General features: G+C 34.5%; 4 protein-coding genes across 4 annotated transcripts; 2 read left to right on the top strand and 2 right to left on the bottom strand.

Annotated features, from left to right (window-relative positions):
* Window positions 1-835: 835 nt before the first annotated feature.
* On the top strand, window positions 836-1611 carry DSM5745_00218 (nuclear transport factor 2 family protein; the record flags this gene model as incomplete). Its single annotated transcript, XM_026742234.1, has 2 exons — window positions 836-1025; window positions 1088-1611. 2 exons carry the CDS (start codon window positions 836-838, stop codon window positions 1609-1611), a joined length of 714 nt encoding a protein of 237 aa, XP_026608079.1.
* Window positions 1612-2786: 1175 nt separating this feature from the next.
* DSM5745_00217 (uncharacterized protein) lies at window positions 2787-3479 on the top strand (the record flags this gene model as incomplete). Its single annotated transcript, XM_026742233.1, has 1 exon — window positions 2787-3479. The coding sequence occupies one exon, from the start codon at window positions 2787-2789 to the stop codon at window positions 3477-3479; it is 693 nt and encodes a 230-aa protein (XP_026608078.1).
* A 969-nt stretch (window positions 3480-4448) lies between these two features.
* DSM5745_00216 (peroxiredoxin family protein) lies at window positions 4449-5162 on the bottom strand (the record flags this gene model as incomplete). The annotated part of the gene is made up of 4 exons (XM_026742232.1): window positions 4449-4484; window positions 4558-4698; window positions 4763-4926; window positions 5000-5162. 4 exons carry the CDS (start codon window positions 5160-5162, stop codon window positions 4449-4451), a joined length of 504 nt encoding a protein of 167 aa, XP_026608077.1.
* A 14479-nt stretch (window positions 5163-19641) lies between these two features.
* Window positions 19642-21850, bottom strand: DSM5745_00215 (putative C6 transcription factor; the record flags this gene model as incomplete). The annotated part of the gene is made up of 4 exons (XM_026742231.1): window positions 19642-20748; window positions 20792-21476; window positions 21521-21640; window positions 21699-21850. 4 exons carry the CDS (start codon window positions 21848-21850, stop codon window positions 19642-19644), a joined length of 2064 nt encoding a protein of 687 aa, XP_026608076.1.
* Between the last annotated feature and the right edge of the window lie 407 nt (window positions 21851-22257).

Below are 22257 nucleotides of genomic sequence, written 5' to 3'. Positions count from 1 at the left end.
CAGATTGTGGACGACTCTCGCAGAAAAAATCCATCCTGGCGTGAGGAAGTCGGAACTGATATACGGGCGACAGAGACGTTTTGGTAGACGCCAGGTTTCAGACTGGAAGATCCGTGAATGATCGCTTGCACACAGACCAAATAGTCGGCCCCAATACGTTTTTCTCAACCACCTTGGCTCAGTATTGACGTTTGCATCGCGTTTTTTTTGGCCAAGACGCGGCGCTCGTTCGTGAGTGTGCTGTCCCAGGCGTGGAAGGCGGATTGTCAGCCCTCAGAGCTTTGTTGACACCTAGGAACAGGACAAGGTGATCTCAATCGGCGGAAGGAACTCCCTTGTCGGATGAGAGTAGAACGTCCTTTTCATCACGTCGTGAGCCTCCTAAGCAATGAGGTCATCCGGGGTGAAATCTTACCCGCCTTGGTCCACGGGTACGATACGTCCATGTCTGCAGATCTACCGCAGGTACCGTGCCATTAGTATTTCCGCCGAAGATCCAGAGTAGATCCGGGCAAATCTAGCTTTAGGAGCAAATCATACTCGTCTCGAGCTCGTCTTTCAATCAAGATCCCGGTAGCAGGTGCCGAAAGTGGTTCCAAGGTTCCGGACTGCCGTGCATGACGTTGTCCCGACTTTGACGTAGTGAGCTAGAGGAGTTGACAGTCATTAAACAAATACGTCCTGTGTGGAGCTGTTAAGGTGATGTAGTTAAAGGATGAGGGCCGTGGCCTTCTGGCTCCGACATTGATCACTTACCGAATCCATTTCCTCTACTCACCGATCTACCAACAACCCCCATTACGACCTCCCACTTGGATACTGCTATACATCCATAATGACATACAACATCACCGAGAAAGAGACGCAGCCAAAAACTTGGTGCCATCTCAACGGCAGCCCGTCGGAGATCCTCGACCGATACTGCGTTTCCGAGCTCTGCCAGAGCTGGCCGGTATACCGCGATGCCTCAGAATGGCGGAACTACCGCGATGCATTCGTCAAAGATGGCGCGTTCGTTTTCACGAGTAAGTCTCATTTTCGACACTGGGCGGCATATCCATACCCAAAATTGACTTTCTCGTGATAGCATGGAGCGGCGGCCTGTCAATCGACGATTTCATTTCGACCTCAATCGAGGGCCGCGCGAACGGCGATTTTATCATGCACCGTGTTAACGGTGTGCTAGTCGACCTCAATCCGAAGAATGACCGTGCCGTGGGCAAGATGAAGGCGACCATCACGCAACGATTTCACTTTGACGGGGTTGACTTTGACGTCGAGTGCGACTGTCGCTTTATCAACTTCTGTCTGAAAACAGACGGCCAGTGGAAGGTCGTTTATATCAAGCTCTTCTATGAGAAGGATCAAATGGTACCCGTCGACGGTCAGAATGTGCCGAGCTTTGGACGCGATGAGTTAAGCCAGTATCCAGCCGGGTACCAATACCTTGCGGCGGCCCAGAAGCGCTTGGGACACCCTATCCTGGATGACCTTCCCACAATGAACAACGCTGCCTTCTTCAAGCTATACGAGGCCATGGATGCGTGGCTTGAGGGCCGTCATGTCAGTGACCTCCTGCAGATTCCGAAGGATGCATCGCCGCGATATTAAGTGAGCAAGGGAACAGGTTTGCTGGTCCTTTCCAACGCCGTGTATGCTATGTTTGATGTTGTATGTCATCGTCGTTCTTCTCGGTATCTATGTCTAGCCTGGATGGAATAATAATTTACGTTAGAAATATTTTTGGCCCCATCGCGTTAGTTTCGCCTGCTGGCAATAAATCGAGGATTGAGGTCAACTCTTCTTGCGAGTCGCTGCCAATTCCCAGGGATGGAGTAAAAAGCTGCTTCGTCTCCTCAAATGTTGGCCTAGCCGCTCTCCGGGAACACTGGCCACTGTCGAAACACACAGGGCTCTGCGCCGCACCAAGGATATAAAATGACAAGTGATCGGTAAGTAGTCTCAGAACCTTAACTCGGTTGCCTTGCTGATTAGCCTTCTCCTGAGCAAAGGAAGAAACGCATGCACTTACCGGACTCATCACCAACCAACCGATCGAGTCTATAACTCTATATGAACCCGTTGGCGCTAGACCATAAACCAAGAAGCCGTGACACAGATAGCCTGGCAACTCTACCCAGCGCCGCCTCAACAAAGAATAGGTTCAACAGCTAAAGCAATCACGGCTGCCCCTTTCTGTTGGTGAATGCAGCCTGGCGGTTCGAGGTAGAGCCGAGTATGATGAGCTGATCCCGGGAACATCGTCCGTCGCAAATATGCAATTCGCAATTTGACGAGATCAGCGACATGGTGAGTGGTGATATGAACAAAATCTGGGGTTCCATCTCGGTTAGACGGCAGGCAAGCCTCCCGAGCTCCTAAGAAATAACCCCATCGGTAGGGCACCCGGACCTGGCAAGAATGACCCTTGCCTAATAGATTAGGTAGCCATGAATCCTTCTTTGTTGGTTTGACATCACTGACTCGCGAACGCCCAGCTTTTATGGCCCCATGACGTCGAATGACAGCGCCGCGCAGCAGGGGCGCTTGGCAGGGCTCCCGCAGCGAATGGACGGCCTCACACGATGTTTTGGCCCCAAAGACCATGTACATAAACAGGGCAGGGCAAGGGACACTGCCCCAGTCCCATTGATCTGCGGGATGAGGCATCAAAGCCAGCGGTCGGGTTATAAAAGCCTGGGCTACCCCGGACTTTAACGAAAGATCAGATCATCCAGGGTTAACATACCTTTCTGCACCCATTTACTTCGAACATAGCATACGCCATGTACCTTCTACCTTCTACCGCCCTTTTCTCCCTCCTCACCCTCACCCTCCCCGTCACTATCAACGCCCAGACCCAGACATCGGCCAATTGCTCCGTCTTCAACTGGGACCAAAACGACCCTTACCTAGCAACCTACCCGCCTCAGCGCGTCTCAGGCGCTTCATCATGCGCTGGTACATCAGAGAACCTTACCTGCGCGTTGACTGCGGAAGGTGACGGCCAGTATTCCGCCTCAAACAACATAAGTGGCCTGGCCACGATCACATTCACCTCCGTCGTAGCGGATACTGTGAGCGAAGATAGTCTGATCGCACCCGGCTTCAACGACAGCGTGATCGGGTCTATTGATACAACTCAGATCTTGAGACCGGGCCAGTCGGCATACCTCAATTTCACGGCGTACAAGTTCTGCTATACCGGAACGGTGGCAAACTGTACCGAGGGTGTGGACAATGACACTGCCGTCGAGGCTTGTGCCCCGGTCTGGCATGAGCAGGGGGGTTATGCGCGTCTCGATGGAGAGTACTGGGTTGTGAATATTAGCGCAAGTGATGTTGATCAGTATGAAGACCCGTATGCGAACCAGGTTGGCGGTGGAGGTGATGGTGAGGGTGGTGCGCTTGGATTGAAGGGAAGCATGAACAGCGGCTTCGCGGTCTTGGCTGGATTGGTGGTTCTTATGCTAGTCTGATTCGATGACTTGGATGGGATGCATGGCGCTTGTATGATACTTTCAATGATGAATCGTGATATGACAGCAGTTGTTCTCCGCTCCAAACGTAGGTCCGCAGGTTCTGGTGATAGGTTCGGTTGTCTTCTGTTCCCAGGCTTGACGGAGAAATGCTGCTAACACTCAATAGACGTGAATTGTGACCGCGGTCGGCGAAGCCTTGAAGTATCTGAGCCTGCATTAGCTCAAGTCGAATGTCAGCATTGCGCTGGAAGAACAGAACCAGAGCAAGATATACCCAAGAGATAAGGCCATCCAACACTCAAGGGCCGAACTTACATAGTCCGTACCTAGGCCCCTTCTGGGCCCCTTGCGAAATCAGCTGCCACAAGGCATCTGCGTAGTGACCTCGGCCCGAATATAGGCTTCAGCTCTGAATCGGTGGCCGCAATAGTGGCGCGTTGAGACGTTTGTCTGAAAAGGTGAGAAAGTTGAGTTGTCCTACCTACCATTGTACACTAAACCCAAAACGGAGCGACAGACAACCCCCCGGGCCCGGTCAGGATGGCCATCAATACTGGGATGGCCATTTACCCTTACATTTTGTTTTAATCCACCGAAAGAAGACCTATTTTTGGTAGAAGAGAAGGTATCCCCTACTGGCTGGCCTGAAGTCATTGCGTCGGCAAAGGGAGATGCGTCTCTTCCTTTACACGCCGACTTTGCTGAACAAGTCTATACCTACGCGAGGGTAGCTGATGGTGATACTGTAGAAACAAGAAGGGATATGTTGATAGTTAATGATGAGTGCTTGTTCGTATGATGCACACCCTCCAGCCCACTTCTAAACAGCCTGGCAGATTGACCGTAGTGCAAATTTCCGTTGAGTGCGTAAAGTGTATGAAGCGATTTTGTGGAACGTTCAGCATTGTATTCGAGCTCCATCTGAGTCTAGCTTTTCCATGCTAAATAAATCGTGATTATGCTCGATCAAAGGTGAGCTAGCACCTGCTCCGCACCAGAAACCTACCGCAACCAATTAGCATCATATCCCATCCAGTCTCTGAGAACTCGAGAACCAGGAACAATGAATACGTACCTCAACAGCACCCTTCTTCGTCTCGATATCCGCATACGTAATCTTGCCATGATCGATGATAACCGCATACCGCCCAGTCCTTCCACCATTCGCCCAACCAATCGACTCGGAGAATTTCGCGTCGGGGTCCGAGAGGAACAACTACAGAGACGCCCTGTTAGCACGAATTGCACGGAGTGGTGGGCCGGAAGGCAAAGAACCGTACAATATCATCACCAGTAACTTTGTTTACCTTCCCCCAAGCACTCATCACGAAGGGGTCATTGGACGCAACGACCGCAACAATCTGCACGCCCTTCTTCTTCAGCTCGGGGAGGTTCTGGATGTAGCCGGGGAGGTGGTTGACAGAGCAGGTGGGGGTGAATGCGCCTGGGAGCGAAACGAGAATCAGCTTGATTCTAACTCTAGAATGATAATAGTGTTTGAGTATGCGAGCACGCACCAGGGACCGAAAACAAAACGACCTTCTTGTCCGCCCACTCCTTGGAGGCGTCGTATTTGATCGGGATGCCGCACGCAGTGGCCTCGCCCTTGTCTTCGGACCAGGGGATGTACTGGAACGCGACGTCGCTGGGAAAGGAATCGCCTGCTTTGAGGGGTGCCATTTTGTGGAGAGTCGATGCAATTGAAATGTGAGGAAGCGCCGGAGAGGTGGAAGAAGGAGAGAATGTTGACTGCGGGGTAGGACAGAGAGGGATGGGACCTTGGGAGCTTTATCAGCGGGGGCCGGAGAGCTCCGTCACTGATGCTGCCAAAGGCGAATTCCCAGCCAATTGAAGGTGAGCGATTTACTTGTACTGTGGGTCTCGAAAGGGCATTGCAATCCAGCTGATGCATCCATAGTTATTTATTGAGTACCTGATGATGTTTAAAGTCGTCAATCATGATCTAAATCTCTCCAAAAGTACGCCGTAGAGCTGAATGAACTCAAACTTCGTAGCAGGCAAGTTCCGTACCTATGTGTCAGGGACCCGAGGGTGTTAAATGAGAAGGAGATAAGTTGATTCACTGTCATCTTTCGTCTCCTCTCGGTTCAGTAGTATACGTCGTTTCTCTGTCCTCTGGCGTACTCGAACACATAAGCGCTCACGATCGATACTCGGTCATGTCGGGCCCGTTGTCGAAAAACAATGCCAACCCGTGGAACGCTGGAGCCGGTATCGCGCTACTCTCTTCATTATCCGGTCAAGCTAGTAAGTAACGAGGCGTCTTGTTTAATAAAGATCTGAAGACCAATAATAGGACAAACGTCAAGGAAGACAGGAATAAATAACAGCGCTTCTGCAAATCGCGCGATGACAGGAAGGGAATGGACAAATAGAGATCTCAGGAAGGGGGTCAGTAAGGAGCGGAGGGAGCTAAATATATTGCAAGACATGAGGAAGAGACGAGCAAATGATTACGGAGGGGAAAGATCGAAGCAAAAGAGCGGATGGAGAGTGGACGCGGGCAACGAGCGGGAAGACTCGTGCCCTACCCCGGAGCCCACGAAGCCGAACGATTTGACAGCCGTCCATGGCCGGATCAGGGAGGGATGCTCCTTCCCTGACCATGTTATGGACACAACAAAAGTTAGAGTACTTGATGAATGCGGGGTACCATTGCATGTTGAAGATATTGCTGCCATGAATCAATCACATGGCAGACGGCGGACCAGCTGGCCTGTACAGGGGCAACCCTCGACCAGCTGGTCTGTCTGGAGTAGATGGCAGATAGATGGCAAAGTAGATAGCAAACCTATGGCAGATCAGCTGGACTGTATGGAGGCAGCCCCTAGCCCAACTGATCTGCAGATAGTAGATGGCAGTAGATGGCAGTAGATGGCAAGTGGGTAAGGATAGTCTATATAAGAATAGTCTAAGTAAGAATAGTCTAAGTAAGAATAGTCTAAGTAAGAATAGTCTAAGTAAGAATAGTCTATATAAGAATGGAAGGATAAGAATATCTATATAAAGCTAGTGGAAGATAAGGATAGCTATCTAAGATAAGAATAAGCTACTAGCGAAGGCCGCGGCGCGCAGCGCCGCGGTTAGAGCTAGTAAATTATTTCCCTTAGTAATTTAATATTAATAAACTATTAAAAGGCAAGCTAGTTCCTATTAATACTATAGCTTGTTTTTTATAGTACTAAAGGGAATTAATTTATATAATAATTTATTTTTATATAAAGGGATATTAAACTTAACTATATACTAAAATATTTTTATCCCGCGTGGCTAATAGCGTGTAAAGTAATTAAGGTATAATATTATTTTTTAATTAAAGGGACCCCCTGGTTAGTTTTAGTGCTATAATTCTTAGTAATATATTAAGTAAAAAAGCTTTAAAAAATAATAGCCTTTTTTAGCAAGAGCTAAAAGGCTTATTAATAATACTAGTAATTAAATTTTAAAACTAGCGTAGTTTTTTAATAAATATTTAGGAAAAATATTTTTTAAGCCCCTGCTAAAATTTACATGTGGGCTTTTAAGGGTTTAAAGGGTTTTAGGGGTTTAAGGGTTTTAAGGGTTTAAAGGTTTTAAGGGTTTAAAAATTTTAGGGGCTTAAGGGCTTTAAAGGTGGTTTATAAATTATTAATTATAAGTTTATTTATTATAAGTATAATAAAATTTTTTCTTAAATTTTTAATAATAATAAAAAACATACCTATACTAAATAAAAAGTTTTACTAACTTTTTAATATACCAGGGGCTTAAAGGGGTTCCCTATTAAATAAGATTATTATTAAATAATTTAAAAATATAATTATTTTTATAAGGAATATTAAACTCCAGGGGGAAGTATAATATTATACTAGGCATAATTTAAATATTTTAATATACTATAGCGTGGGGAAATAGCTATAAAATTTAGTTAAGCTATAATTACTAGCTTTTAAGTTAAAATTACTTAAGTAGGCTAACTAAAATAGGTATAAAATATAATATTAAAAAAATTATTTATAGCCCGGGGTATTATAAGTAGTATTTATTTATATTATATTTTTTAAATATATTATTAAAAAAGTAATAACTATATAAAGTTATAATTTTTATTACTTTAGTATATAAAAAAAGTAATAGGCCAGGTATATTTATAAAAAGTATAAATTTATTAAATTTTAGGGGGCCGGCCCCTGGGCTAAAAGTATTTATTTAATAATAATATAAATTTAGGGGCTAGCTTTGTTTTTTAATAATAATAGTTAAAGTAATACTTATTATAAAAAAAAGCAAGGCCCTAACTAAAGGTTATAAATAGCTACCTTTTAATAAAAAGTATATATTAAAACTGGCCTAGTAAAACCCTAAAAAATAGCTATATAAGCACCTAGTAAAAATACTTTATAAATTAAAAATTATATAATAAAGTAAACTAAAATAAGCCTGTGTAAGTTTTTTAATATTAAAGTTTATAAAATATTAATAGCTTATACTTAGTTACTTACTTAGTTTACTTACTTAATTTACTTATTTATAGCCCTCCGGCTTTTAACCTATAGGCTATATCCCTTTTTATTTTATATAGTTTTATAACTAATTAATTTCCAAGGGATTAAAGGGTTACTAGGGATTAAAAAGTTACTAGGGATTAAAGGTATACTAGGGATTAAAAAAGTTTTAAAGGCTATTTATATACTAATAAAGTAATAAATAAATATACCTATATTAAATAAAAAGTCTTACTAAGTTCTTGGTATACCTAGGGGCTTAAAAAGGTTTTTAATTACTTATAATATTAATAGTATATTTATTAATATTAGGGGTGGTTTTTAAAGTCCTAACTTAAATATTTAGCCTTAAGTATTTTAGTGGCAGAGGCATCTAGGGAATAATTATTTATAAATAATATTAATAAAGTAGGGCCCTTGCTAAATATAATAGTAAATAAATTTAATAACTAGTAAAAACTGTTTTATAAACCCTAATTACCTAAAATATTAAGTACTAGCTTGTTTAGAAAAGTGTCTTACCTTTTTTTATATTTAACTAGTTATTATACAAGCTAATAAGCTTTAATTATTAAGCTTTTAATAAGGTAAATAGCTTATTATTATAGGGTAAACCTAAAATATAAAGTTTTTTTTAAGGTAAGAAAATAATATAATATTTTTAAAAGTAGCTATCCTCTAGGGCATGGCTTTTGTATATATTATACTAGTAAGTTTATTAAATTTACTGTGCTTTAGCACCGCACTTTTATACTAATATTTTAAAATATAGGTACCTAGGGTTTATAAGGTTATTTACCCTAAAAAATATATTAACTAAAATTTATAATATATTAAAAGCTAATAGCGTTATTAAAATAGCTAGCTTATTTTAAAACTACTTATATAATTTAGCTTTAGCACTTTTTATAATTAAATTTAGCTTTAATACTTTTAGCTATAATATTAAAATAAGTTAAAATATTAAAATTAAGTTAAAAAATACTTACTACCCCTGTCCTATAATATATATAAAAATACTAAGGTATTAAGGTTTAAAAGCCATGTTTACTAAAATAATAAATATGCATTATTTTAGCGTGTTATAAAAAAAAATAGTAAGTTAAATTTTCCTGGCCAGGGGTTTATTTTTAATAAATATATTAATTTAATAGCCGCTAGTATTATACCTAACTAAAAATATACCTTATATTTAGTGGCCTTTAAGTTACTAGAATAGGGCTTTAAAGCCTTAAACCTTTTAAACTTATTATATTAAAGCTTTTTTTTTTTAAGTATTATATTTCTAGGTGTTACGCCTTTAGGCATGCCTTTAGGCATGCCTTTAGGCATGCCTTTAGGCATGCCTTTAGGTATTAGGGGTTAGCTTAGGGCTAAGCTAAAAAAAGTTATTAAAATAATAATACTTTATTATTAGCTATATACTAATTAACTAAAGTTATTATAGTAAAGATTTTTAGCTTATAAAAAATATATATTATGCTTAAATACTTATTTTAGGTAGTTATTAACTACAAGAATTTAATTTAAAAGGTGTTATAAGGCTAAACAAGTAATTTTATTTTAACCTAAAGTTTAAAAAGTAATATATTATTTATTTTATATAAAAAAATAATAAATAATAAAAAATTTTATTAATACTTTAAGTTATGCCCTTATATACCCCCCTTATATAATAATAAAGGTATAGGTAGTATATTATAATAATATAAAGTAATAATAAGTAATAATCTTTAGGTAGCCATACCCTGGGTTAGCTAAAAAAATAATAACTAATAATATTTTATAGGTATAAAGGCATAATATTAATAATAGCTAATAATATTAATATACTAATACCTGGGGATAAGCTAATATATTAATACTTAAAAATAACTTATTTTTTTAACTAGCAAGGTTTAGGGTGGCCTTGCTATATAAGGGACTAATAAGCCCTATTAAAATATATTATATTAGTTTAACTAGTTTAAACTAGTTAGTTTATTTAAGTATAATAAATAATTAATAAATTTAAAGTTAATAAATTTAAATACCTATTATTTTTTTTTTTAATATTAAATATAAACCATAAACCCAAGGACTTTAATAAACTAAGAATTACTAATAAATTAAAAAAAGCTAATAAACCTAAATCTAGATATTTAATTTTTTTACTATATTTTATATTACTACAAGTATTTTTAATTTTTTTAGTTAGCAGGCCCTTTATTAAGTTACTAGTATACCCAAGGGCTTAAAGGGGGGCAGATAGCTAAAGTTACTAGTATAACCAAGGGCTTAGGGCTTAGTGGGCAAACTTAGTAGGCAAACTAGTATTAAAACAGGGGCGAACCAGAGGTAAAACAGGGGTAAACTTAAGAGGTAAACCTAATAAATAAACATGGCTTATTATAAAATATACTAAAAATATATTTAATAAAAAAAAGGCAGGCACTTAATATATATTAAGGTACTAGTTATTAAAATAACCAAATCCGTTAAGAAAAAAAAAAGGGCTTGGTGTTAAACTAAGTATAAAAGTAATAAGTAATTATTAATTTTAAATCTTAAAATAGTGCTTAATTACTAACCCTGTACTATAAAAAAACTATAAATATAATATTAATAATAAAGTATAATTACTTAACTAAGTATATAATTACTTTTTTTTAGCACCCCTTCCTGCAGCCTTAAAAGTTTTTAAAGGGGTAATTTTTATAAAAAAGTTAGTAATACCTAAAAAAAGTAACCATGTATAAAGTAAGCGCCCTTAATATTAATTAATAAATATAAAGTTATTATTATTATTAGGACTAAAAAAAAATAAAAAAATATAAAAATTAAATTATTTTTTATTTTTTTTATACTTAAGCTTGCAAGCCCTTAAGTCCTTATACTTTTATTTTTTTAACTTTTTATTTTTATTTTTTAGGGCCTTTTTATATTTTACTAAGAAGTATAATAATATTAAAAATTAAAAAGGCTTATAATTATTTACTTTTTTTACTTTTATACTTTTATTAATAAAACCCTTAATTTCCTGCTTAACACGCGGGCTAAAACAGGAGTAATTAGCATGGGACGTGGTATATAAAAAAAAACTAATATATAAAAAACTACTAAGGTTTTAAAAGGTAATAGCATTAATACTAGTATTAGTTTTAAGGAATTTACTAAGTAGCATGCCCGGCATAATACTTTTTTAAAATTATTTAGTATTAAGAATAAAAATATATTAGTAAAGGTAAATATAAAGCATAATATATATACTAGGAAATAATAATAGGTAAAAAGGTTTTTATATTAATAATAACGGGTATAACCTAGGACCTAGCCTATAAATTATTAAAAAAATAGCTAATAATAATTACTAAAATATAAATAAACCTTTTATTAATAGGTGTTATTTATTTAATAATAATACTAGTTATTATATACTAATAGCCTATAATAAAAATAATAATATACTACTAACGCGGACTTAGGCATAAAACATAATAAATATTAAACTTTATAAACTAGGGTTTTTTCCTCCCGCGATAACTTTAAATATAAATACTAAAAACCTAGTAAATATTAATATTAGCCTGGTAAATTATACTAACTATACCTGCAAGAGTTATAATAGGGTTAGTAGTATTAATTAAAAAGTTAAAATAAATTTTTAAAAAAAAATTACTATCCTATATATAAAAATTATTTATATTTATAACAAGGGTTAGACCGTTAGGGCCTGGAATAACTAAAAAAGTATTATTAAACTAGGTAAACTAGTTATTAATATATATAAGGTTAAGCTTATTAAACCACTTAATAACCATGCGCATTTTTTTATTATACTTAAAACTAGGAATATTATTTTTATAAATAATATTACTAATAATATAAATTAAAAGGCTATGTCTGGTTATATTAAAAAAAAAGTGGGAAATAATACCAGGGGTAAAAATAGTAATATAAAATTAAAATTAAAATATAATAAAAAAAGTTAGTATAAGCATAGTAAGATAAAATAAAAATAAAAAGTAAATATAAAAAAGTAAAAACTAAAACTACTTAGGGTTCCTAGCTAGATTTATATAATTTAATATTTTATTATAAATAATATTCTTAGTTAATTAGTTTTTATTTTTAAAGTTAAAAAATACTAAAAGCTACCTAATATTAATTGCCCGGGAGAGTGTAATATATAGCTAGCTATAAAAAAATACTAAATCTTAAAAATTTACCCTAATATAGTCTAATAATTAGCCCTGTAACTTATTAATTATTATAATAAATATAAGGTAAATAGGAAATTAAAGGTAGTAAATTTTATAAAAAAAATTATTTTTTTTATTAAGTAGTTTAACCTAATAAATAAGGCGCTTTTTACTATTAAACTACCTATTATTTAACTAGACTTTAAAATATTAGCTAAAGGCGCGGAGCAAAGTTATCCAAGTTTTATTATATAAGCTATTTTTTAGGGCCAGGTTATTAAGTAGTATTAAGGGAACTTTAATTTTTAAATATAGTATAAATAAAGGCAGGGTAGCTAAGATTAAATTTTACATAATTTTTATTATAATAAACTTATAGTTTAGGGTGGTAATATTATATTTATTTTTTATATAAAAAACTAGATTATCACGCGGGATTTAATTAAGCAAGATATTATTTAAATCTTAAATAATAATATTTAGCGCTATTAGGATGGCACGGCCTTAAAAATATTTTAGGTTTTTATAAGTAATAGCTAATCGCGGATAAACCTGTTTTACTAAACTTAATAAATTAAATTTTATATTAATAAAGGTAGGGAGTTAAATCTAGCCTTTTAGTATAAAATCCCTACATAGAATCTATAGCTAGCTCCTAAATTAAATATTTTTTAAAGTTATATATTAAAGGCGCATATTTTATTAAAAATAAAATACTTTAATATTTAATTAAATATTAGTATTATATATTATGGCTTTTATAATTTCCTTTATTTTTTTTATAGAAACTACTAGTAAAATCTACTAAAAATCACCCCTAAACACCACCGGGATTTTTTTAAATAGCTAAGTATTTTAATAAATATTTTAAAGAGTATTTTCCACCGCGTTAAATATTTTATAAAATATTATTAATATTTTATTTTAAATAATTAAATTTATATACTAAAAAAGCTTGGCTAAATAAGTCTTAGTATTAATATTAATAATTTTTACTAGGCTAAGTAAAACCAGGATTTTTAGGTGTTTATATATAGTTTGCCTACTAAAAAAAAATTAGGTAATAATATTAATTAAGGCCATGTAAAGCATAATTTAACCCTTAAAATATAATTAATTATATAATATTTAGTATATAAAGGTCTTTCTTATGCTGCCTAAATTATTTAAAAAAAAGTAAAAATTACTAGACTAGCTTTAAATAGCGTGTAGGATTTATTTATATATTAATTACTAATTTATATTTAGTTATACCTTTTTATACTTTATATTTTAGGCTAGTAGTAACTAGTTATATATATATTTAATAATAATAAAAGGATTTTAAGGCCAAGCACCCCAAGTATTAATTAAATTAGGTAGTTAAAAATTAGTTAAGGCCTTGTTTTTATTATTAAGTAATTACTAAATAATAAATAAACTATAGTTACATGCTACTTAATTAAGGGTCTAGTCTTAAGGGTAATTTAAAGTTAATTACTTAACTTACCTTAATAAATTTTTATAAATTTAGGAACTATACTTGGCCTAGATAGCAAAGGTATTTTTTAGCCTACTAAAAACCATGGCTAAAATAAATATTTATTAAAGCGCCTTGCTTATTTATAATATATAGGTATTTTTAAAGTATAAGTTTTACTTATTTTTTTTAAATATAATACCACGGGTAATATATACCTTTTTATAAGTATTAAATATATAATTATTAATTATATAAAAATCCCGGAAACTTATTAAGCTATAAATAATTATAAAAAGTATTTAAAGGTAGTATTTATTCTTATAAAAAGAACTAAAATATAGTATTTAATTAATTTAAAATTTTTATTAACATGGCTTTTATACTTAGGCCCTAAAAGTAAAATAAAAGGGTTAATAAAGCCTGTAAAAATAGGTATTAATATATACTTTAAATCCTAAATATATATTTTTAGTATCTTATAATACAGGCATGATTTTTTATTAAGGTTTACTTAATTATACTTAAAAAAAGCCTTTAGTTTAGTAATTTTTAATATCTTATCCTTTTCTCTAATCTGCTTCTTTACCTAGTCTTTTTTAAAAATAAAATTATTATAATTTTTATCGTGGATTTTAAGCTGCTTAACTAATAAATAATAAAAGTAAATAAAATACTTTATTAAATATTATATAGCCTTTAAGGCACTAATAAATTAATTATTAATATAATAAGTAACTTTATTAATAATATTAAACTAAATACATGCCTTTGGGAATCCCTTGTAAATATACTTATAAATATACTTAATAGCTAAAATATTTTAAATAACTTTTATGTTAATATACGCATGGTAATAATAAAAAAGGTAAGAAAAATAAGGCATTACCTATTTATTACCTATTTAGATTATTTTTTTTTTATTATTTAGGTTAGGAACATTAATATAGGCACTATTATTATATTATTAGTATTTAGGGTAATAGCCTTTATAAAAAATTATTTTAAAATAAAATAGCTTAAAAAAGCCTTTGCTATATTTTTAGGGCTTTTTATTATTATTAAAATAATATAGTATATTTAGCTTAAGCTTTTTATATAGCCTATAAATTATATTACCCTTAATAATATTAAATAGGGCCTTGGGATTAAAATCCCCTTTAAAAATAATATTTAAGTTAAGGATTTTAGCTAAAATAAGGTTATTAATATTTTTTTATATGGTAAACCTCCGCTTAAGCTAGTAAAAAATATAAAAATAAGGTAAGCCTTACTTTTAAAACTTAATAATAAAATAATAAGTAATATACTTACTAAAGGCACTATTTTTAAATTTCCAAAGTATTATTTTATTTTTTATATAAAATATATAACATACTAGATTTAGCCGGTCCTGCTAGTATTATATTAAGTTATTATTATTATTTTAAATAAGCTTTTTAGTAACCTTCTCCCACCCTAAATTAATTATAAAAGTAATAAATAAAGTTAGGGTGCTATACCACAGCACTAGGGTTATAAAATTATAATAAAACTTATATATATACTAGTTACTGCCCTTGTAATTAAAGCCTAAAAATATATACTTATTAACTTATATTAAATTATAACCTTTATTTAAGGCCCGAGAAGCACTACTATAATTAGTAAAATAATAGGTTTTTTAGTTATAATAAATACTAAATAAATATAAATTCTTTATATATAGCTAAATATTTACTAAAAACTATTAAAAGAGCATGCCACCCTGGTGTAAAATATTAAAACTTTTTTTACAGGTAAAAATATAAAATTAGTAAAATATAATTATTATTACCTAGTTTTAGTTCTTACTTTATTCTTATTTAGTTTATATTAAAATATAGATTTTTTATTTATAGGAGTAGCCTATCCTACCCTTAGCATAAAAAAAAATATAATAAAGTGGTAAATAAAATAGGTAATTAAAATTAATTATAGTAAAAAACCGCCAAGGTACCGGATTATTTTTATTTTTAGTAATAAAAATATTAATATTATAGGGGTTTATCTTAAGGTATAACTTAGTTAATAAAAAATTATTAAATAAGTTTAGTGGCTTTTAAAAAAAAAATAAGATTTTATTTAGCTTTTATTAAATAAGTATTATTAGTAATAGCAGGGTTAAGCTAACACTTTAAAAAAGAAATTATAGGAATATTAGGTATAAAAATACCTATTTTAAATATTTTTAATTAAAAAGGAAGATTATAACGCTTGCCTAGCTTATTATTAATTATAAATTATATTTAGGGTGTTAACTGCAGGAAGCTAAGGTCTATATTTTACTTAAAAATAAACTTAGCTTTAAAAAAAAATATTATACCACGGGTTACACGCGTAAATAAACTAATTAATTTATTTTAGGGCCTTTTTAACCTTATTTAAAAATATATTACGCCCTAAATAGTATTTAAGGGCCTTAATAAAATTAAGCTAGTATATTTATATAAATATAATATTATTACTTTTTTATAAATTACCTAGGGGGCTTATATAGTAATAAATAAACCTTTATATTTAAAATATATAATTAATATTATTAAAACTAGCACGGGCATAATATTTTATAAATAAACTAGTATAGGTAAGGGAGCTATTAACTAATTAAATATTATATATAAACCTACTATATTCCGGGGAGTTCCTATTAAAAATTTATTAAATTAAAAAGTTAAGGCTAGGCTCTAGGTAGGGATTAAAATTATTTTAAAGGTTTATATTATTAATTATATAATATTTTTAAAAATTATAATACTTATTAATATAATTAAAAAAAGCACCCAAATGCCATGCAATCTTTTTTTTTATAAATAAAAAATAATAGCTTAGGCAAGCAACCTTTATATAGCCTAAAACTAATAGTATTTAAGTGCCATGCTTAAAAAAACTAGTAATTATAGCTAAAATATTTTTTAAAGCCTGTGTTAATATATCTAGCAAAAGCTTTTAATAAAAAATATATTTATTTAGTAAATTAGCTAGATTTAAAACCTTTTTATAAGTAAAACACTTTTAAATAATAATTATTTAAAGCTGGTTATATTTTTAGCACGGCCTGTAATAGGCATAGTAGCTATTAATTATTTAATAATTATACTAGGCCTAATAGGGGTGCTTTATAGCACCTAGTTAATTAGCTAGGCATAGTTAATTATAAGGAATAAAAAAAAGGTTATTATATAGCATAAATACTAATATAAACTAGGTTAATTTAAAAATAGCTATGCCTAAAGAACCTAGCACTAGGGGGCTTAATACTAAAATTAATAATAATATAAAAAAAAATAAAAATAAAGTAAACGCAGGAGGCATAGGCTAGTAAATTAAAAAAATAATAGTTATACCTAAAATAATATTTAGGGCTAAAAAAGGCTAATAAAAATTATTAATAATAAATTAAATATACTAAGCAGGAGTATATAAAAGTAAAATTAATTATATAAATAAGGTGCTTATAGCTCCTGGGGTTATAGCTATTATTATAATATACTTAGCCCTTTTTAAAAATTAGTAATTTACAAGTCTTATAAAAAAATAAAGGAGTAGGAAAATAGCCCATAATACTAGTAATTAAAAGTATAAAAAAAATAAATAAAAATAAAATACTAGATAAAGTATAAAAAAGCATAATAAAATAATTAAATTTATAGGGTAAAAAGCACTATAAATAGGAAATAAAGCTATATTTAAAAATAAAATAAATAATAAAATTATACTAAATAGGGTAGAAGACCGGGAGCGGCTAATTATAATAAATAATATAAAAAAGTACTAAAAAAAATAAAATATATAATATAAAAACTATTAATTTTATACTTATATAACCCATCTTTTTATACCTATATAACTTATTATTATTACTTATTATAAAACTTATTAAAGCTAAAAATATAAACTATATAGCCTAATATAAAAGCCTGGATAATTTATTTATTAAATAATATAATATAAACCTTATAAACCTAAATAATTTATTTTAAAATATATATAAATATATTAATTACCTTAACCTAAACTTTTATTTACGTACTAACCACTTATTATGCTTATAAATACTTAAGGCTGTTTATAAAATATATAGGGTGGATAATAAAAAAGTATAAAAAAAAATTTAATTATTTTATACTAAAAATATTTAAAAAGGGTTAACCCACACACAAGCATAATAAAATAAATTAAAGGTATAATATTATAAGATATAATATTAATAAAAAGCTAAGGCTAAGGCATGTTAAAAAATAATAGCTTAAAAATTATTAAATAAATAAAATAAAAATAAAGTAGCTAAAATTATTACGCAATACAAAAAGTAAAAAATAAAAATTAAAGTATTTATAATAAGTATATATACTATTATAGCATGCCTTATTTATATATATATATATTAACAGGCGGCTAAAAGTATATATTATAAATAGTATAATATTACTAAACCCTATAATAATATTAATAATAATAATATTAATAGCACCTATAAATCCCAAAGCCTTAAAAATATAATTTATAATAAACCTAGCCTAAATTAATATTAAACCACTAAACTAAATATATAAAAAATATATAATAAAATAAAATAATAATATATAAGGGGCGGTATAATAGCATATATAAAAAAAAATTAATAAGTTAAAGGCATATATATAAAGAAAGTTACTTATGCTATAATTTAAAATAAAAAAAAAGTTTAATAAAATTAAAAAAAGCGCTTAAAAAAAGCTTAATAAAAGGCTTAAAAAAATAATAAAAATAGTAAAAAAATTAATAAAATACTTAAATAAAGGCTAGTATACCGGGGCCTAAAAATTAAAGCTTTTTTAAATTAAAGTTTATTTAATAATAAGTAAATTTATAAGCCTAGTTTATATAAAAATATTACCTATAATACCCTTAACTTATATAAACTAGGCCCCCTAAAATAATAAATATATAAAAAAATATTTATAATTATAAAAGTAAAAAAAGGGCAACTATAAAAATTATAAAAAAAATTACTAAAATTATAAGCAAGCACTATATATAAAAAACATGGTTTTTAAAGCATAGTGGCCGGGGTAAATAAAAAGTTATAGGGTGCGGAAGTAATGCTTACTAACACCCGTAATACCCGGCGCTAGTGGGGCTTACCAACTAATTAGAGGATAAATAAAACCGGGCTGTCGTAGTTACGATATGAATATAAAGGAAGAATAAGGGGAATAAGTGGCAAAATATGGCAGTCTATGGTGGCTAGCTGGACCGTACGGGGGCAACCCCTAGCCCAACCAACCACCATAGTAAATGGCAGATAGATGGCAGCTCTATGGCAAGCTGGCTGGACTTTACGGGGGCAACCCCAAGCCCAACCAGCTCGCCAATAGATAAATGGCAGATAGATGGCAGATAGATGGCAGGTAGATGGCAGGTAGATGGCAGGTAGATGGCAGGTAGATGGCAGGTAGATGGCAGGTAGATGGCAGGTAAATGGCAGGTAAGTGGCAGGTAAATGGCAGGTAAATGGCAGGTAAATGGCAGGTAAATGGCAGGTAGATGGCAGGTAGATGGCAGGTATATGGCACAGTAAGTGAAGAAGTAAGTGTGAAGAAGTATATGTGTAGAAGTAGACGGCTGAAAAGATGGCGAGAGATGTAGGAGGAAAGAAAGGAAGGAGCGAGAGACGGGAAAATGCAGATATTTGTAGGGTCGCAGCTGCCTTGGATTACCAATCCTCGGAGCATACTTCCAGATCTCTTAAGTTGCTGCCCTATTGTTTTCACAGAGAGTCCCGAGGGCACCCGATCCGAAAAGCTTATACCTAGAAAGAGCGGCCAGCTCCGGGTAAGACGGGTTAGGTCGGGACAACCTTGGAACACCTGTAGGGTAGCTCCTTCCGTATATGGCTCCTTCCGTAGGTGACCTCACGTCCTCCAGCTGCGGGTAGCTCCTTCCTGTACGGCCGGGAGTAGGGAGAGTTGTAAAGCAATCTATGCCTCTACCAACCGACGAGCCTATCTTGGTCAAAAGCAATCCTTCATCATGCTTGACAATTCGTTGCTGTAATCCAGCATATACCCTTCCTGGAAAGCGTCGAGCGATCCGACTCCCATGATTTGATCTTCCAGATTGCCGACTGCCTCGAACCACTCCTTCAGCTCCTGCGTCATCTGAACTCCATCTGGTGTCTGGCTCTGAGCACCAGCCGACACTGCCTGATCGACGATGCCTTCAACGGTAGCACCATCACCGTCGCTTTGCCTATGCATTAATTGGGGTCCAAGCCGACGAAGTCCCTTGATCGACTTCCACAGCCGCCGTGAGATGTACGACCGTGTTGACACCCCTTTAACCAGCTCCAGCGCCATATAAAACTCCTCCCGACAAGCGGTGCTGTACTGGCTGGGTATCTGGGCGACAGCAAGAAACAATGCCATCAATGCCGACACTAGAAACCAGTTGAAGACCACCTGCTGCAGCTGGTATATGTCTGACGATGCGTGGAGCTGGGTGATAAATCGGATAGAGTCCTTGGCCATGTCGACCACGGTCTGCGACTCGGCCGGGAAGCGCATCATATGTGCTGCAGAGTGAAGGACAGGGCGATGAATAAGCATACGCAGCTGGTTTGCTCGAAGATACACCAAGGAACGGAGTCGGCGAAGGCTTCGCGTCTCGCCTTCTGCATAGCCTGATGGGTTCCGCAAACGCAGAGAGTCCGGAAGCGTGGCGACCCACTGCTGTACCTGCCAGTCTAGGTAATTCATCTCGTCCTTCTTGATTTCGTTGGTGTTGTTGAATGCTGATATGAACCTCCACACCTTTGCTGCAATCCGACTATACCGAATCATTACGCGCAAGTATGACGAGTCCTCTTCCGGCTCTGAAAGCCATGGATCTATGTCGGAATCATCAATACTGTACGGCATGCCGGTTCCAAAGCTCCACCTCAGATCCAGTACGCGCACCGACCAGAATAACTTAAGTACTCGGTTCTTTCCTGCTGCTATGATAGCCGGGTGCTTCAGTGTTTCTCTGCGATGTAGCCCTTTCTCCAAGCACATGCGTTCCACAATCCCGATCGTCCGCCACGCCAGAGTCTCCTCGTCGATTTGAAAGTACAGAATCGCCTACACTTGTCAGCCTCGTTGCTTTCGTCGGAGGTTAACTTACCACAAGTGCCAGCAACGTGATGCTTTTGATCTCGGGGACCGCCCAGACATAGTGGTCGGCAGCGTCTCGAACAGTCTCAAACAAACTCATCGCTAATTCACTACTACCACTCGCTTCTGCTGTCAGAGCGCAGGCAAACACCAGCCGCAGGATATTCACGTCGTCACTATCCAAACCTTCATCGCCTTGTGGGTAAGCAGGAGCTCGAGGCCAGGAGCCTGCGTCGGTAGGTCCATATAGCAGGTTAACATTGTGCAAGAGCTGATCGAGCTCTACCACCGGATACATAGCTCCCATCTCCTCATCATACACCCGGCAAAGCCGGAGAGCTTCCGTCTTGCTGATGCTCCATAAGGGATCTCCGACATGGCAGGATCCGGGCGACGGCGACGGTGGAGTCGGCAATGGCGATGGCTCTCGCGTCATATCTTCATTGCGCTCAACTTCAATTCCACGCTCTTTGAGACTTGACTTCGCCAGATCGAAGCTAAAGCCAGACGTGGTCGGGCCCTGGAAAGTCAATTCCTTTGCCGCCATGGAAAAACGTCGGTGTAGTCGTGGTGGAGCCTCTTGACGCAACCCCTGACCAGTGGCGTTATTCTGGGCTAGCGCATGGACAGATGCTGTAAGGGCACTGATCTGAGCTTGCATGGCGTTCATCTGCTCATACAACCGCTCAATTCCGCTAGCCAATTAGCAGATATTCGAACGAGGTCAGCAACTACTCACATTGTCTCATTGCCCCCAGGCTCATGGGCATTGTCGTAGATGCATGATATCCGCTGCCTTCCGCATCTCCCGCATGGACGCTCGCCGTTACATTTAATCTTTCGTCGCTTGCATTCGTTGCTTCAACTCGTCAGCAAAATTGAGAACTTTTTCCCGGGACAATAAGAACTTGACTCACCAAGCCTTAGCAATGTACTTCCTCCTCCTCTTCCTGGGCGCCGCGTCGACTTCAACCTCGCGCTCCCGGTCCCCATGAACACTAATGGTAACACTCTCATCGGGACTCCGCTCCCAGATACTCGTATGATGCGCGGCAATAGACGGGTCCATGCTAAGCGTCGTCAAGATAAACACAGAAAGCGACAGGGATAGTTGCGGGAGCGAGTAGCCAAGTGACAAGTGTCGAGATGGTTGGAGATGGAAGGTTGGAAATGTGGCGGTCGTCAGTGGCCGGCGGTCTGAGCGTTGGGAAAACTGGGGAAAATGCGGGGAATGGAATTGGTTCCGCTGCGGTGTCGATCAGGAGGAGCTGCCTTGGAGATGCTAAGATTTGTGGCTGCCTTGGTGTCATTTACTATGGATTTTGATAATCTATTGTCTTTGAATTCGATATTGTTCACTTTCTAATGGATGCCTAGTTTTTAATTGCTGCGACATCGCCAAGTAGACTACTCCGTAGTCCGTACCGAATGCTATCATAGATTCTTGACATAAAAAAGAAAAAGAAGAAATTCGAG

Source organism: Aspergillus mulundensis (assembly GCF_003369625.1).
Source record: "Aspergillus mulundensis strain DSM 5745 chromosome Unknown scaffold_0, whole genome shotgun sequence".
NCBI classification, from domain to species: domain Eukaryota; kingdom Fungi; phylum Ascomycota; class Eurotiomycetes; order Eurotiales; family Aspergillaceae; genus Aspergillus; species Aspergillus mulundensis.
Note: the sequence above shows the minus strand (reverse complement) of the source record. Positions and strands in the feature narration are given on the sequence as shown.